Raw genomic sequence first — 17,378 nt, 5'->3', positions numbered from 1 at the left:
GGTTAACTGCATCTGCTATGTATTTGAGCCAGAGGAGCAGGAGATTGTGTGAGAGGTTCCATAATGTTTACATAACCTAAGTTTCAGACTACAGGCATCCCTAGGGGGAAATATAAGTAAGTGGCTTTCTCTCCTGTTCATTCCTGCATGGGCTCTGCTTTTAGATTTCTAGATTGATTGGCTGCTTATGAGAACAGAAAGTGAAATTAAAACAGCCATTTTACAAATGTCTGCTAAAAGCCACCAGTAGATGGAGCTGGTTTGAAGAAATCACAAACAAATCAATATTACAGCCACTTCTGAGGATTTTTTTTATTTAGGAAATAATTGCGACTCTTGCGGTTTTCAAAAGACTCAGTCTGCCCCCTACTAGAGCAGAATCTAGTCTGGGACCGCACCTTCATGCGATTAATCACGGTTTTAAATCGCATATGCAATTAATCGGGCAGCCCTACATGACATTATTAAATGTGTTGCCAAAGTAATATGTTACAATAAAACATATCTATAACAGTTTATAAAGTAGGAATATAGTGGGTAAATATGATAAAAGTTTATTTATTCTGATTGGGGGTTCTGGTCATGTGACAGTCTGATACATATTTTGCTACTATCCTTGTAGCTTAGTTTTTTTCTTCTAAGAGTACACATGTTCTTTCTTGTTCCGACATCTGTGGGAAGTCTGTTATTTATTTCATTATTTTTGGGAAGTATTTATCCCTTAAGAGTTTGTATCTTGTACAGTACAGGAGGAAGTGCGCTTCAGTCTGCATCATTCAGCTTGCTGGGAACCTCTTCTGTTTTCTTTGTGAATGATATGTCCCAGGTATAAATTGATCTGAGCTCCCAAATATTAATCCATAAGCAAATAGCTGGAGCACCTCTATTCTCAACTTACTTCTGAGAGTCCAAGAACAAAACGGAGGAGAAGTGGGAGGGAATTTAAGCTCTTGTGTGGGTTCTTAGACTCCTCCTAGTGGTGGGAATTATATCCTACATGTGATGGAGCCCTATGGACTTTTATCATTATACAAATGTAAAATATGTTCAGTTGAAGTGAATACAGGTATACCCTGCTCATACAGCGGGTTAGGGACCGGAGCCCCGCTGTAAAGTGAAAACCGCCTTAAAGTGAAACAAGGCAGTTTTAGCTTTCTTTTCACTTGCCAGCGTTTAAAAACTTGAAAACATGTTTGAACTAACAAATATTAGGAGTGCAATAGTGCTGCATTTAGTTTAACACTAGCACAGTATTCAATAAATACTGTACCTGTAAAATAGTGACAATGACTGTGGTAAAATTTGTCAGACTATACCACTGAGACACAGATTGCACTGTAATGCTGTAAACAGAGTGAAGTGCGCATAACAAAATGGTGCCAGTCACTTTTCTCGCAATCTCACGATGATTACAGCACTGTTTCAAAATCTTTGGAGGTTGAACTTCAGCTCCACAAAGCGCTGTATTAGCGAAACGCTGTAAAGTGAAGCGCTGTAAAGTGAGGTATACCTGTATACAACTTTCTCTTGCAAGGTGTATCCAGTCCACGGATTCATCCTTACTTGTGGGATATTCTCATTCCCTACAGGAAGTGGCAAAGAGAGCACACAGCAGAGCTGTCCATATAGCTCCCCCTCTAGCTCCGCCCCCCAGTCATTCTCTTTGCCGCTCTAACAGAAGAGCATCTCCACGGGAGTGTAAAGTGAATGTGGTGTTAGATTTGTAGTTTTATATCTTCAATCAAAACTTTGTTATTTTTAAATAGTACCGGTTTGTACTATTTACTCTCTGGCAGAAAGTGATGAAGAATTCTGCTGAGAGGAAAATGAGTTTAGCATGTTGTAACTAAAATCCACTGCTGTTCCCACACAGGACTGAGGAGTACCAGAAAACTTCAGTTGGGGGGAGCAGTTTGCAGGCTTAACTGCATTAAGGTATGTTTCAGTCATCTTTTTTCTAGTCAAGACAAGATAATGCTAGAAGACTGACAAGAATCCCCATGTGGGAAGGGTAAGCCATGTTCTGAGACTCAGTATAGAATAAGGGCTTATTTAACAGGGCTCAATAGGCTGGTGGACACTGTGACAGGGCAATCGATTATTTTATTCAGCAAATACTCATTGGTAGACACTTTTAAACACCTTTGGTGTGTTTATTACGGGGTTTTTATCCACATGGCATAAATTTAGTCACCTAAGTGTGATTTTGAAGGCCTCACAACTCCAGAGTGGAGTGGGAGGGGCCTAATTTCACGCCTCTGTTGCGCAGTTCATTTCTTCAGACACTTCATGCTGCTTCACGTGGAGGGTCCAGAGACTGCTTGAGGGACTCACAGAAGTTGTTTTTCCCCTAAACTAATCCATAAGGGAAGGTAGGGCCACAGCAGACTGCTGTGGCAAGGTGCTGTAGTTGGTTAAACTGTTGTGGGCTTTAGACCGCTCCGGTTTGGGCATTAAGGGGTTAATCAGGCTGAAACTTGGTGTGCAATCATATCGAAGCATTAGGCACATACTGTGAAAATTTCAAAAGATTTGGTGCATTTTTCACTGTTTTGTAAAATTGTGTGTGCTTTTTATTTCTTAAAGGCACAGTACCGTTTATTTCAAATTGTGTTTTTTATTAACTTAAAGTGTTTTCCAAGCCTGCTTGCATATAATACTAATCTGTTTAACATGTCTGACACTAAGGAAAAGCCTTGCTCTATGTGTTCAGTAGCCATGGTGGAACCCCCACTCAAAATGTGTCCCAAGTGCACTAATGTGTCTATACAATTTAAAGATCATATTGTGTCACTTAAAAATGTAGCCCGAGATGATTCTATGACGGAAGCTAATGAAGATAGTCCACCTTCCTCTCCCCAAGTGTCACCACCAGTTACGCGCCCATGCAAGCAATACCTAGTACCTCTAGTGCATTGGCGCCTATTACATTGCAACAACTAGCGACAGTCATGGATAATTCCCTTGCGGCCTTTCTATCCAAGCTGCCAGTTTTTCCTACAAAGCGAGATAGCTCTGTTTTAAGAACAGATTATGAGCAGTCGGAAGCTTTGGGACGTTTATCTGATGTACCCTCACAACACTCTGAAGTAGGGGGCGAGGGATGTGATGTCTGAGGGAGAAATCTCTGACTCAGGAAAGTTTTCTCAACGGGCAGATTCAGATTCTTTAGCATTTAAATTTAAGTTGGAACACCTCCGCGTATTGCTTAGGGAGGTTTTATCCACTCTGGATGATTGTGATCCTATGGTGGTTCCAGAGAAATTGTGTAAAATTGACAAATACTTAGAGGTCCCTGTATACACTGATGCGTTTCCAATCCCTAAAAGGGTTGCAGATATTGTTACCAGGGAGTGGGAAAGACCAGGTGTCCCTTTTGTTCCCCCTCCTATTTTTAAGAAAATGTTCCCCATTACTGACCCCAGACGGGACTCGTGGCAGACGGTCCCTAAGATAGAGGGAGCAGTTTCTACGCTTGCTAAGCGCACAACCATTCCAATTGAAGACAGTTGTGCTTTTAAAGATCCTATGGATAAAAAATTAGGTTTACTAAAGAAAAATTTTGTTCAACAAGGGTTCCTTCTACAACCGATCGCCTGCATTATTCCTGTAACTACTGCAGCGGCTTTCTGGTTTGAGGCGCTGGAGGAGTCACTCCAGAGGGAGACCTCATATGACGAAATTATGGATAGAATTAAAGCTTTAAAACTGGCTAATTCTTTTATCACAGATGCCGCTTTGCAATTAGTTAAGTTAGCGTCAAAAAATTCAGGTTTCGCCATTATGGCGCGCAGAACGCTTTGGCTCAAGTCATGGTCGGCCGATGTGTCGTCCAAATCAAAGTTACTAAATATCCCTTTGAGTTGAAAGAGATTATTTCAGATATCACTGGGGGAAAGAGCCATGCTCTCCCGCAGGATAGGCCTTTCAAGGCTAAAAACAAAGCTAATTTTCGTTCCTTTCGCAACTTCAGGAGCGGTCCTGCTTCAACCTCTGCAACCGCAAAGCAAGAGGGTAACGCTTCACAGCCCAAGGCAACCTGGAAGCCTTCGCAGGGCTGGAACAAGGGTAAACAGGCCAAGAAGCCTGCAGCTGCTACTAAGACAGCATGAAGGGGTAGCCCCCGATCCGGGACCGGATCTGGTAGGGGGCAGACTCTCTCTCTTCGCTCAGGCTTGGGCAAGAGATGTTCCCGATCCCTGGGCATTAGAGATCGTTGCGCAGGGATATCTTCTAGAATTCAAGGACTCCCCTCCAAGGGGAAGGTTCCACATTTCTCGTCTGTCTACAGACCAGACAAAGAAAGAGGCGTTCTTACGCTGTGTAGAAGATCTACTCAAGATGGGAGTGATATATCCAGTTCCAATTACAGAACAAGGACTGGGTTTTTATTCAAACCTGTTTGTGGTTCCCAAAAAGGAACGAACTTTCAGGCCAATCCTGGATCTAAAAATTCTAAACAAATTCCTCAGAGTTCCATCATTCAAGATGGAGACCATTCGGACAATCTTACCGATGATCCAGGAAGGTCAATATATGACTACCGTGGATCTAAAGGATGCGTACCTTCATATTCCTACAAAGATCATCATCAGTTCCTAAGGTTCGCCTTTCTGGACAAGCATTATCAGTTTGTGGCCCTTCCCTTCGGTTTGGCCACCGCTCCCAGAATTTTCACAAAAGTGCTAGGGTCCCTTCTGGCGGTACTAAGACCGCGGGGCATTGCAGTAGCACCTTACTTGGACGACATCTTAATACAGGCGTCGTCTTTTCCCAGAGCCAAGGCTCATATGGAGATTGTTCTGGCCTTTCTAAGGTCTCACGGGTGGAGGGTGAACATCGAAAAAAGTTCTCTGTCCCCGATCACAAGGGTTCCCTTTCTAGGAACACTAATAGACTCGGTAGAAATGAAGATATTTCTGACGGAGGTCAGAAAATTAAAGCTTTTAACTACTTGCCGAGTTCTTCATTCCACTTCTCGGCCATCTGTAGCTCAGTGCATGGAGGTAATCGGATTAATGGTAACGGCAATGGACGTAGTCCCTTTTGCTCGAATACATCTCAGACCACTGCAATTGTGCATGCTCAAACAGTGGAATGGGGATTATGCAGATTTGTCTCCTCAAATCCAACTGGACCAGAAAACCAGAGATTCTCTTCTCTGGTGGTTGTCTCAGGATCACCTGTCTCAGGGAATGTGCTTCCGCAGACCGGAGTGGATCATTGTAACGACCGACCCCAGTCTGTTAGGCTGGGGCGCGGTCTGGGACTCCCTGAAAGCTCAGGGCCTATGGTCTCGGGAAGAGTCTCTTCTCCCGATAAACATTTTGGAACTGAGAGTGATATTCAACACGCTCCAGGCATGGCCTCAGCTAGCGGCGGCCAAATTCATCAGATTTCAGTCGGACAACATCACGACTGTAGCGTACATCAATCATCAGGGAGGAACAAAGAGTTCCTTAGCGATGAAGGAAGTAACCAAAATAATCAGGTGGGCGGAGGATCACTCCTGCCATCTATCTGCAATTCACATCCCAGGAGTAGACAACTGGGAGGCGAATTTCCTAAGTCGTCAGACTTTTCACCCGTGGGAGGGGAACTCCACCCGGAGGTTTTTGCTCAGCTGACTCAGCTATGGGGCATTCCAGAATTGGATCTGATGGCGTCCCGTCAGAACACCAAACTTCCTCTTTACGAATCCAGGTCCAGGGACCCCAAGGCGGCATTGATAGATGCTCTAGTAGCGCCTTGGTCCTTCAGTCTAGCCTATGTCTTTCCACCGTTTCCCCTTCTCCCTCGGCTGGTAGCCAGGATCAAACAGGAGAAGGCTTCAGTAATTCTGATAGCGCCTGCGTGGCCACGCAGGACTTGGTATGCAGACCTAGTGGACATGTCATCTGTCCCACCATGGACACTGCCAACGAGGCAGGATCTTCTAATACAGGGTCCATTCAAGCATCCAAATCTAGTTTCTCTGCAGCTGACTGCTTGGAGATTGAACGCTTAATTCTATCCAAGCGTGGTTTCTCTGACTCCGTTATAGATACTATGATCCAGGCTAGAAAGCCTGTCGCCAGGAAAATTTACCATAAGATATGGCGGAAATATCTTTGTTGGTGTGAATCCAAGGGTTACTCGTGGAGTAAGGTCAGGATTCCAAGGATATTGTCTTTTCTCCAAGAAGGATTGGAGAAAGGTTTGTCAGCTAGTTCCTTAAAGGGACAGATATCTGCTCTGTCTATCCTTTTACACAAGCGTCTGGCAGAGGTACCAGACGTTCAAGCGTTTGCTCAGGCTTTAGTCAGAATCAAGCCTGTCTATAAACCTGTGGCTCCGCCATGGAGTCTAAATTTAGTTCTTTCAGTTCTTCAAGGGTTTCCGTTTGAACCTTTACATTCCATAGATATTAAGTTATTATCTTGGAAAGTTTTGTTTTTGGTAGCTATATCTTCTGCTCGAAGAGTTTCAGAATTGTCTGCTTTGCAGTGTGATTCACCCTATCTGGTGTTCCATGCAGATAAGGTGGTTTTGCGTACCAAACCTGGTTTTCTTCCTAAAGTTGTTTCTAATAAGAATATTAACCAGAAAATCATTGTTCCTTCTCTGTGTCCTAATCCAGCTTCAAAGAAGGAACGGCTATTACACAATCTTGATGTGGTTCGTGCTTTGAAATTCTATTTACAAGCAACTAAAGATTTCAGACAAACATCATCCTTGTTTGTTGTCTATTCTGGTAAGAGGAGAGGTCAGAAAGCGACTGCTACCTCTCTTTCCTTCTGGCTGAAAAGCATCATCCGATTGGCAGCAGCCTCCTGAACGAATTACAGTTCATTCCACCAGAGCTGTGGCTTCCACATGGGCTTTCAAGAATGAGGCTTCTGTTGAACAGATTTGTAAGGCAGCGACTTGGTCTTCACTGCATGCTTTTGCCAAATTTTACAAATTCGATACTTTTGTTTCTTCGGAGCCTATTTTTGGGAGAAAGGTTTTGCAAGCAGTGGTGCCTTCCGTTTAGGTTACCTGTCTTGTTCCCTCCCTTCATCCGTGTCCTAAAGCTTTGGTATTGGTATCCCACAAGTAAGGATGAATCCGTGGACTGGATACACCTTGCAAGAGAAAACAGAATTTATGCTTACCTGATAAATTACTTTCTCTTGCGGTGTATCCAGTCCACGGCCCGCCCTGGCAATTAAGTCAGGTTAAAATTTTTTGTTTAAACTACAGTCACCACTGCACCCTATGGTTTCTCCTTTTTCCCCTAACCGTCGGTCGAATGACTGGGGGGCGGAGCTAGAGGGGGAGCTATATGGACAGCTCTGCTGTGTGCTCTCTTTGCCACTTCCTGTAGGGAATGAGAATATCCCACAAGTAAGGATGAATCCGTGGACTGGATACACCGCAAGAGAAAGTAATTTATCAGGTAAGCATAAATTCTGTTTTTTAATAGTATCTTTACCAATGAAGAAACAATCTGTATCCAAATTTTATAAGCCAGGGTAAAAAAAAATCTGAAAAGTCTGCATTCGTAATTTAATTAAGTTTAATTAATCCCGTTAAAGGGACACTGAAACCAATTTTTTTATTTTGTGATTCGGATAGAGCATGCAATTTTAAGCAACTTTCTAATTTACTCCTATTATCAATTTTTCTTCATTCTCTTGGTATCTTTATTTGAAAAACAAGAATGTAAGTTTAAAGAAGCCAGCCCATTTTTGGTTAACAACCTGGGTTGTTCTTGCTGATTGGTGGATAAATTCACCCACCAATTAAACAAATGCTGCCCGGGTCCTGAACTAAAAATTGTCTGGCTCCTTAGCTTAGATGCCTTCTTTTTCAAATAAAGATTGCAAGAGAACGAAGAAAAATTGATAAAAGGAGTAAATTACAAAGTTGCTTAAAATTGCATGCTCTATCTCAATCATGAAAGAAAAAAATTGGGTTCAGGATCCCTTTAAGGATAAAATTACCAAAATGATATTGTTTCATAATCAGAACAAATCATTTGTGTAACTGTTGGTATGTATAGAAAATAGCCTTCCACACCAAGTAAATATTAGTCCAATTTGATGAAGCCAAAGCACTAATCCTGCTGTCTGTAGACTCCACAAGCTGCTAAATAGAAGAGTACATTTTGTTGGATTAATAATAGTAATTTAAACAGACTTGCATGCTAATATATATTATTGTTAAGATAAATACTTTTGTTTTACATAATGCCTCAAAGGTAAAAAGTCATGTGCTCAATCTATCCTGTACTTTGCTATTTACCAGATATGAAAGACACATAAAAGAACACCTTGTAATACAATGAACAAGAACTGATTACACTTGCTGGTAATATCTCAACCCCTGCTAGTGTTCTCAGAGAAACTGAAACATTAAGTCACTTCATTACTCTGGCTGTTCCTGGATTGGATAGCAGTTAAGAGCAGCTCAAAGTAGGCAGAATAAAATCATGTGCTGGTTAGACAGATAATGACCATGCTGCAGCAACAAGGGACAAATATGTCACAAAAACATTAAGGGCCCCATGTATTAAGTAGCGTGGGGACAAGCTTCTCAACTTGCATGCAACGGAACTGTACGTCCGCTGGCCTGGATGCATCATTACACACTCCAATGAGTGTGTAATGCCAAACCCTTCTCTTGAGCAGACAATCAAGCCAGTGAGTTTGGGGTGATTTTTCTTCACCACCTGTAGCACTTACATTGCGGGAAGCAGGCTTGCATGTGCGAACTTGCCCCGCAAGGGCTCTGGAGCAGCTTATGCTGCTTCGTACATAGAGCCCCAAGCATCAATATTTCATAAAAATGAATGCAAAAGTAAACATTGCGAAGAGCGAACAAATCTGAATGTTAGGACTAAAAAATAGAATAAACCAAATAAATTAAATCCAACCCTCCTTGCTTATTCATAATCCTTGGTTTGGAGTTCCGGCAAGATTTATAGAATCTATACCAGTGGATTATTTTATTTAAAAAAAAATTGTAATAAATTAGGAAAATATGATATGTATCCTGATACAATTAGTGTATTGTATGTTTTTGTATTGCAAGCTCTTTGTTTATGTTTGTTCTTCTTTCTTTCATTTTCAGTCACTTTATTCGTTATCGATGACACCGATGCCCGTCAACCAGGCTAAGACTTATAGAGCAGGTAAAGGTGAGACAATGGCACCTATATTTAGTTTCTCAATCTGCATGCTGCATGCTTTTTAGTATTGCAAAAGCTTTATCATAAATTATGAATGTTGTTTGCATTACGGTTGATACAGTAAGCAAATGAAACACAATAATAATTCATAACATGTGGGATATAATTCCCGCCACTAGGAGACGGCTAAAAACCCACACAAGCTTTAATTCCTCCCACCTCCTATCTCTCCTCAGTTTTTTCTTGGCCTCCCAGGAAAAGGCTTAAGATAGAGGTGCTGCATGTTTTTTATAGAAGTTTAGACCAATGTGAGACCCATCACCCCTAGGACATATTCAGTAAGAAGCAGAAAGAAGCAATCAGCACTCTTAATGATACAGGGGTATAGGAATTCCTTGTTATGTGCACAGTATCTCCCTATTGGATTTCAGTCATATCTACCCTCATGTGTAGCGGGGACATGTCCCTTGGCCTCCCCCTCTGGGATTAAAGGCATTTCCTCTCAGATCTTCTGCTGCACCTGTGCACTGGATGGGCTCTCTACTGAATACAGGGAGCAGGGAGCTACCACTCTTTTTACCCCTAAATTTTAAAGCAATTTGCACAACGCTATGGCTGAATATTTGGTGGTTATCCCCATACCAAGTAAGCACAAATGCAAATGGGGATTTGTCAGTATCGCTTGATGTAGGTAATACAGGTATCTTTTCCTCAAGTTCAGATTCCATAAATTTGGCAAAGTTCTAATTCAGCTTCAACTTTGCTATCTCTGAGGGGGAACGGTCTTGTGAGGAATAAAAAGCAGTTTCTGAACCTGAATTTGATTGTCTTCCAGTTAAAGTTGAGCATGTTCGTACCTTAATATATGAGGATCTTAAAACTCTAGTGACTTCTGTGTCAAAGCCTGTAGAAACTAAACCAGTTATTCTGTTGAATGTGTTTTTTAGTGCTCCACCTAAAATTCCTGAAGTATTTCAGGTTCCTGATTTGTTTTTGGATTTCATTGCCAAAGAGTGGAAAAAGCCTGGCATACCATTTGCCCCTTCTGCTGGATTTAAGAAGAACTAAACTCAGCATTGTGGAAAGCTATTCCAAAGGTGTGTAAGGGATTAAAGCTTGTGTGTGGGTTCTTGGCCTCTTCCTAGTGATGATAATTATATGGATTCCCATAGACTATCATCATCATCCAGTAAGAAAATAATTTATCAGGTAAAGACTACCCCCAGATCACCCTTCTACCAATAGTTGTGCTTACTGTAAGAAAGCTAAAGTACCTCCCTCAGCTCATTTATGTGACTCATGTTTGAATTTGTTAATGCAATCTAAAGTCTCTTCTGCTGATGAGGAATCTTCATCTATTTCCTCTTATTTAAAGTTGAACGTACTTGTTCTCTTTTAAATGAGGTCTTGATTATTTTAGGGGTTAAAAATCCTAAACCTTCTGATGACAAACTTTGTAATTTTTTAAATTCAGTTTTTAAGAGTGTTGTTCAACTCCCTTAAGTTTTATTCCTGATGCTGCCTCATGATTTTTAAGGAATTGTCTGAGCCTGGAAATTCATTTAGCCTTTTTGCTAGGTTTACAAAGTTATATCCTTTCCCAGCAGCTAATATTGAGTTATGAGAAATAGTTCATAAGATTGTTGTTTCCACTTTGGCTAAGCCTACTGCTATTCCTTTGGCAGATAGTACTTCTTTTAAAGACCCTCTAGATAGAAAGTCATTTCACAGAAGGACTTTTTTTACAAGCAGATTATTTACTTAAGCCAGCAATTTCTATAGCTGATGTGGCTGCTGCTTCAACTTATTGGTTATCCAGTCTTTCTGAACAGTGTTTTAAGGATCCTGTTTGTGACAATCTTTTAAGTCTATTTAAGAATGCTAATTCTTTTATTTGTGATGCTGTGTTTGATATTATGAAAATTAATGTCAAAAGTATGTTTTAGGCATTTTTTGCCAGGAGAACTTTATGGCTTAAATCCTTCTGATATAGTGTCTAAATCTAGATTGTTATATCTTTCTTTTCAGTGTAAGAAATTGTTTGGTTCAGATTTAGATTTTATTATTTCTACTGTTACTGGAGGTAAATCGACTTTTCTTTCATGTAATTAGCAAGAGTCCATGAGCTAGTGACGTATGGGATATACATTCCTACCAGGAGGGGCAAAGTTTCCCAAACCTCAAAATGCCTATAAATACACCCCTCACCACACCCACAAATCAGTTTTACAAACTTTGCCTCCCATGGAGGTGGTGAAGTAAGTTTGTGCTAGATTCTACGTTGATATGCGCTTCGCAGCAGGCTGGAGGCCAGTTTTCCTCTCACTGTTGCAGTGAATGTCAGAGGGATGTGAAGAGAGTATTGCCTATTTGAAATCAATGGTCTCCTTCTACGGGATCTATTTTATAGGTTCTCTGTTATCGGTCGTAGAGATTCATCTCTTACCTCCCTTTTCAGATCGACGATATACTCTTATATACCATTACCTCTACTGATTCTCGTTTCAGTACTGGTTTGGCTTTCTACTACATGTAGATGAGTGTCCTGGGGTAAGTAAGCCTTATATTTTGTGACACTCTAAGCTATGGTTGGGCACTTTTATATAAAGTTCTAAATATATGTGTTTAAACATTTATTTGCCTTGATTCAGGATGTTCAATATTCCTTATTTCAGACAGTCAGTTTCATTATTTGGGATAATGCATATGAATTAAAACATTTTTTCTTACCTTAAAAATTTACTTTTTTCCCTGTGGGCTGTTAGGCTCGCGGGGGGCTGAAAATGCTTCATTTTATTGTGTCATTCTTGGCGCAGACTTTTTTGGCGCAAAAATTTTCTATGTCATTTCCGGCGTCATACTTGTCACCGGAAGTTGTTCGTGTTTGCGTCATTTTTTTGACGTTTTGCGCCAAAAATGTCGGCGTTACCGGATGTGGCGCCAAAAAATGTGGGCGTCATTTATGTCTCCACCTTTTTTCTCACATTATTTAAGTCTCATTTTTCATTTGCTTCTGGTTGCTAGAGGCTTGTTCATTGGCATTTTTTCCCATTCCTGAAACTGCCTTTTAAGGAATTTGATAGATTTTGCTTTATATGTTGTTTTTTCTCTTACATATTGCAAGATGTCTCAGATTGACCCTGGATCAGAAGCTACTTCTGGAAAAATGCTGCCTGATGCTGGTTCCACCAAAGTTAAGTGTATCTGCTGTAAACTTGTGGTATCTGTCCCTCCGGCTGTAGTTTGTGATGAATGTCATGATAAGCTTGCTAATGCAGATAGTATTTCCATTAGTAATATACCATTACCTGTTGCTGTTCCATCAACATCTAATACTCAGGATGTTCCTGTTAATATAAGAGATTTTGTTTCTAAATCTATTAGGAAGGCTATGTCTATTATTCCTCCTTCCAGTAAACGTAAAAGGTCTTTTAAAACTTCGCATTTTTCAGATGAATTTTTAAATGAACATCATCATTCTGATTTGTCTGTTTCTGATGATGATTTTTCTGGTTCAGAGGATTCTGTCTCAGATATTGACACTGATAAATCTTCATATTTATTTAAAATGGAATTTATTCGTTCTTTACTTAAAGAAGTTTTAATTGCATTAGAGATGGAGGAATCTAGTCCTCTTGATACTAAATCTACTAAGCGTTTAAATTCAGTTTTTAAACCTCCTACAGTTATTCTGGAAGTTTTTCCTGTCCCTGATGCTATTTCTGAAGTAATTTCTAGGGAATGGAATAATCTGGGTAATTCATTTACTCCTTCTAAAAGGTTTAAGAAATTGTATCCTGTGCCATCTGACAGATTAGAGTTTTGGGACAAAATCCCTAAAGTTGATGGGGCTATCTCTACTCTCGCTAAACGTACTACTATTCCTACGGCAGATAGTACTTCCTTTAAGGATCCTTTAGATAGGAAAATTGGTTCCTTTCTAAGGAAAGCTTATTTATGTTCAGGTAATCTTCTTAGACCTGCTATTTCTTTGGCTGATGTTGCGGCAGCTTCCACTTTTTGGTTGGAGGCTTTGGCACAACAAGTGTCAGATCATAATACTCATAGCATTGTTAAACTTCTTCAACATGCTAATAACTTTATTTGTGATGCCATCTTTGATATCATTAGAGTTGATGTCAGGTATATGTCTTTAGCTATTTTAGCTAGAAGAGCTTTATCGCTTAAAACTTGGAATGCAGATATGTCTTCTAAGTCAACTTTGCTTTCCCTTTCTTTCCAAGGTAATAAATTGTTTGGTTCCCAGTTGGATTCTATTATTTCAACTGTTACTGGGGGGAAAGGAGCTTTTTTACCTCAGGATAAAAAATCTAAAGGTAAATATAGGGCTGCTAATCGTTTTCGTTCCTTTCGTCAGAATAAGGAACAGAAGCCTGATCCTTCCCCTAAAGGAACAGTATCAGTTTGGAAACCATCTCCAGTCTGGAATAAATCCAAGCCTTTTAGAAAGCAAAAGCCAGCTCCCAAGTCCACATGAAGGTGCGGCCCTCATTCCAGCACAGCTGGAATGGGGCAGATTACGATTTTTCAAAGAAATTTGGATCAATTCGATTCACAGTCTTTGGATTCAGAACATTGTTTCACAAGGGTACAGAATAGGTTTCAAGGTAAGGCCTCCTGCAAGAAGATTTTTTCTTTCTCGCATTCCAATAAATCCAGTGAAGGCTCAAGCATTTCTGAAATGTGTTTCAGATCTAGAGTTGGCTGGAGTAATTGCGCCAGTTCCAGTTCTGGAACAGGGTCTGGGGTTTTACTCCAATCTATTCATTGTACCAAAGAAGGAGAATTCCTTCAGACCAGTTCTGGATTTAAAAATATTGAATCGTTATGTAAGGATACCAACATTCAAAATGGTAACTATAAGGACTATTCTGCCTTTTGTTCAGCAAGGACATTATATGTCCACAATAGATTTACAGGATGCATATCTGCATATTCCGATTCATCCAGATCATTATAAGTTTCTGAGATTCTCTTTTCTAGACAAGCATTACCAATTTGTGGCTCTGCCGTTCGGCCTAGCAACAGCTCCAAGGATTTTTTCAAAGGTTCTCGGTGCCCTGCTATCTGTAATCAGAGAACAGTGTATTGTGGTATTTCCTTATTTGGACGATATCTTGGTACTTGCTCAGTCTTCACATTTAGCAGAATTTCATACGAATCGACTTGTGTCATTTCTTCAAGAACATGGTTGGAGGATCAATTTACCAAAGAGTTCATTGATTCCTCAGACAAAGGTAACCTTTTTAGGTTTCCAAATAGATTCAGTGTCCATGACTTTGTCTCTGACGGACAAGAGACGTCTGAAATTGGTTTCAGCTTGTCGAAACCTTCAGTCCCTTCGGTAGCCTTATGCATGGAAATTCTAGGTCTTATGACTGCTGCATCGGACGCGATCCCCTTTGCTCGTTTTCACATGCGACCTCTTCAGCTTTGTATGCTGAACCAGTGGTGCAGGGATTATACAAAGATATCACAGTTAATATCTTTAAATCCGATTGTACGACACTCTCTGACGTGGTGGACAGATCACCATTGTTTAGTTCAAGGGGCTTCTTTTGTTCTTCCAACCTGGACTGTGATCTCAACAGATGCGAGTCTGACAGGTTGGGGAGCTGTATGGGGGTCTCTGACAGCGCTGGGGGTTTGGGAATCTCGGGAGGCGAGATTACCAATCAACATTTTGGAACTCCGTGCGATTTTCAGAGCTCTTCAGTCGTGGCCTCTTCTGAAGAGAGAATCGTTCATTTGTTTTCAGACGGACAATGTCACAACCGTGGCATATGTCAATCATCAAGGGGGGGCTCACAGTCCTCTGGCTATCAAAGAAGTATCTCGGATACTTGCTTGGGCGGAATCCAGCTCCTGTCTAATTTCTGCGGTTCACATCCCAGGTGTAGACAATTGGGAAGCGGATTATCTCAGTCGCCAGACGTTACATCCGGGCGAATGGTCTCTTCACCCAGAGGTGTTTCTTCAGATTGTTCAAATCTGGGGTCTTCCAGAAATAGATCTGATGGCTTCTCATCTAAACAAGAAACTTCCCAGGTATCTGTCCAGATCCAGGGATCCTCAGGCGGAGGCAGTGGATGCGTTGTAACTTCCTTGGAAGTATCATCCTGCTTATATCTTTCCGCCTCAGGTTCTTTCTCCAAGATTCTAAAGGAGCGTTCGTTTGTTCTGCTGGTGGCTCCAGCATGGCCTCACAGGTTTTGGTATGCGGATCTTGTTCGGATGGCTACTTGCCAACCTTGGACTCTTCCGTTAAGACCAGACCTTCTATCTCAAGGCACTTTTTTCCATCAGGATCTCAAATCATTAAATTTGAAGGTATGGAGATTGAACGCTTGATTCTCAGTCATAGAGGTTTCTCTGACTCTGTAATTAATACTATGTTACAGGCTCGTAAATCTGTGTCTAGGAAGATATATTATCGAGTCTGGAAGACTTACATTTCTTGGTGCTCTTCTCATAATTTTTCCTGGCATTCTTTTAGAATTCCTAGAATTTTACAATTTCTTCAGGATGGTCTGGATAAAGGTTTGTCTGCAAGTTCTTTGAAAGGACAAATTTCTGCTCTTTCTGTGTTGTTTCACAGAAAGATTGCTAATCTTCCTGATATTCATTGTTTTGTACAGGCTTTGGCTCGTATCAAACCTGTCATTAAGTCAATCTCTCCTCCTTGGAGTTTGAATTTGGTTCTTGGGGCTTTACAAGCTCCTCCGTTTGAACCTATGCATTCACTGGACATTAAATTACTTTCTTGGAAAGTCCTGTTCCTTTTGGCCATCTCTTCTGCTAAAGAGAGTTTCAGAGTTATCTGCTCTTTCTTGTGAATCTCCTTTCCTGATTTGTAATCAGGATAAGGCGGTGTTGCGAACTTCATTTAAATTTTTACCTAAAGTTGTGAACTCGAACAACATTAGTAGAGAAATTGTGGTTCCTTCATTGTGTCCTAATCCTAAGAATTCTAAGGAAAGATCGTTGCATTCTTTGGATGTAGTTAGAGCTTTGAAATATTATGTTGAAGCTACTAAAGATTTCTGAAAGACTTCTAGTCTATTTGTTATCTTTTCCGGTTCCAGGAAAGGTCAGAAGGCCTCTGCCATTTCTTTGGCATCTTGGTTAAAATCTTTGATTCATCATGCTTATGTTGAGTCGGGTAAGACTCCGCCTCAAAGGATTACAGCTCATTCTACTAGGTCAGTTTCTACTTCCTGGCCGTTTAGGAATGAAGCTTCGGTTGATCAGATTTGCAAAGCAGCCACTTGGTCTTCTTTGCATACTTTTACTAAATTCTACCATTTTGATGTGTTTTCTTCTTCTGAAGCAGTTTTTGGTAGAAAAGTACTTCAGGCAGCTGTTTCAGTTTGATTCTTCTGCTTATAATTTCAGTTTTTTCATTATAAGATTTAAACTTTATTTTGGGGTGTGGATTATTTTTTCAGCGGAATTGGCTGTCTTTATTTTATCCCTCCCTCTCTAGTGACTCTTGCGTGGAAGTTCCACATCTTGGGTATTTATTATCCCATACGTCACTAGCTCATGGACTCTTGCTAATTACATGAAAGAAAACATAATTTATGTAAGAACTTACCTGATAAATTCATTTCTTTCATATTAGCAAGAATCCATGAGGCCCACCCTTTTTTTGTGGTGGTTATGATTTTTTTGTATAAAGCACAATTATTCCAATTCCTTATTTTTTTATGCTTTCACACTTTTTTCTTATCACCCCACTTCTTGGCTATTCGTTAAACTGATTTGTGGGTGTGGTGAGGGGTGTATTTATAGGCATTTTGAGGTTTGGGAAACTTTGCCCCTCCTGGTAGGAATGTATATCCCATACGTCACTAGCTCATGGACTCTTGCTAATATGAAAGAAATGAATTTATCAGGTAAGTTCTTACATAAATTATGTTTCTTACCTCAGGATAAAAAAAATCTAAGATTAAATCTAAGGCCTTTAACAGTTTACGTTCCTCTCGACAGAATAAGGAACAAATGAGTGAATTTCCCTCTGATTATAAACAGAGTACTTCTGGTTCAGTTTGGAGACCCAGTGCTAACTGGAATAAGTCTATAATATGCTAAGAAAACTACTCCTGTTACTTAAAATGCATGAAGGTGTGGCCCCCAATCCAGAGTTTCTGGTAAGGGGCAGGTTGGTCTCTTTTAAGAGACTTAGTTTCAGTCTGTCCTA

At 40.5% G+C, this 17,378-nt stretch overlaps 1 protein-coding gene across 1 annotated transcript in view; it reads left to right on the top strand.

The window, feature by feature from the left end:
* ATXN2 (ataxin 2) overlaps nt 1–17,378 on the top strand; it is a gene marked incomplete in the record, with an annotated part of 1,324,939 nt that overhangs the window by 1,078,905 nt on the left and 228,656 nt on the right. Inside the window, 1 exon segment of the mRNA XM_053699757.1 lies at nt 9,097–9,163. Within this exon segment, the coding sequence (XP_053555732.1) occupies nt 9,097–9,163 (67 nt within the window).

The sequence above is a fragment of the Bombina bombina genome, chromosome 2 (genome assembly GCF_027579735.1).
Source record: "Bombina bombina isolate aBomBom1 chromosome 2, aBomBom1.pri, whole genome shotgun sequence".
NCBI classification, from domain to species: Eukaryota; Metazoa; Chordata; class Amphibia; order Anura; family Bombinatoridae; genus Bombina; species Bombina bombina.
This window is presented reverse-complemented; position numbering and strand designations above follow the sequence as displayed.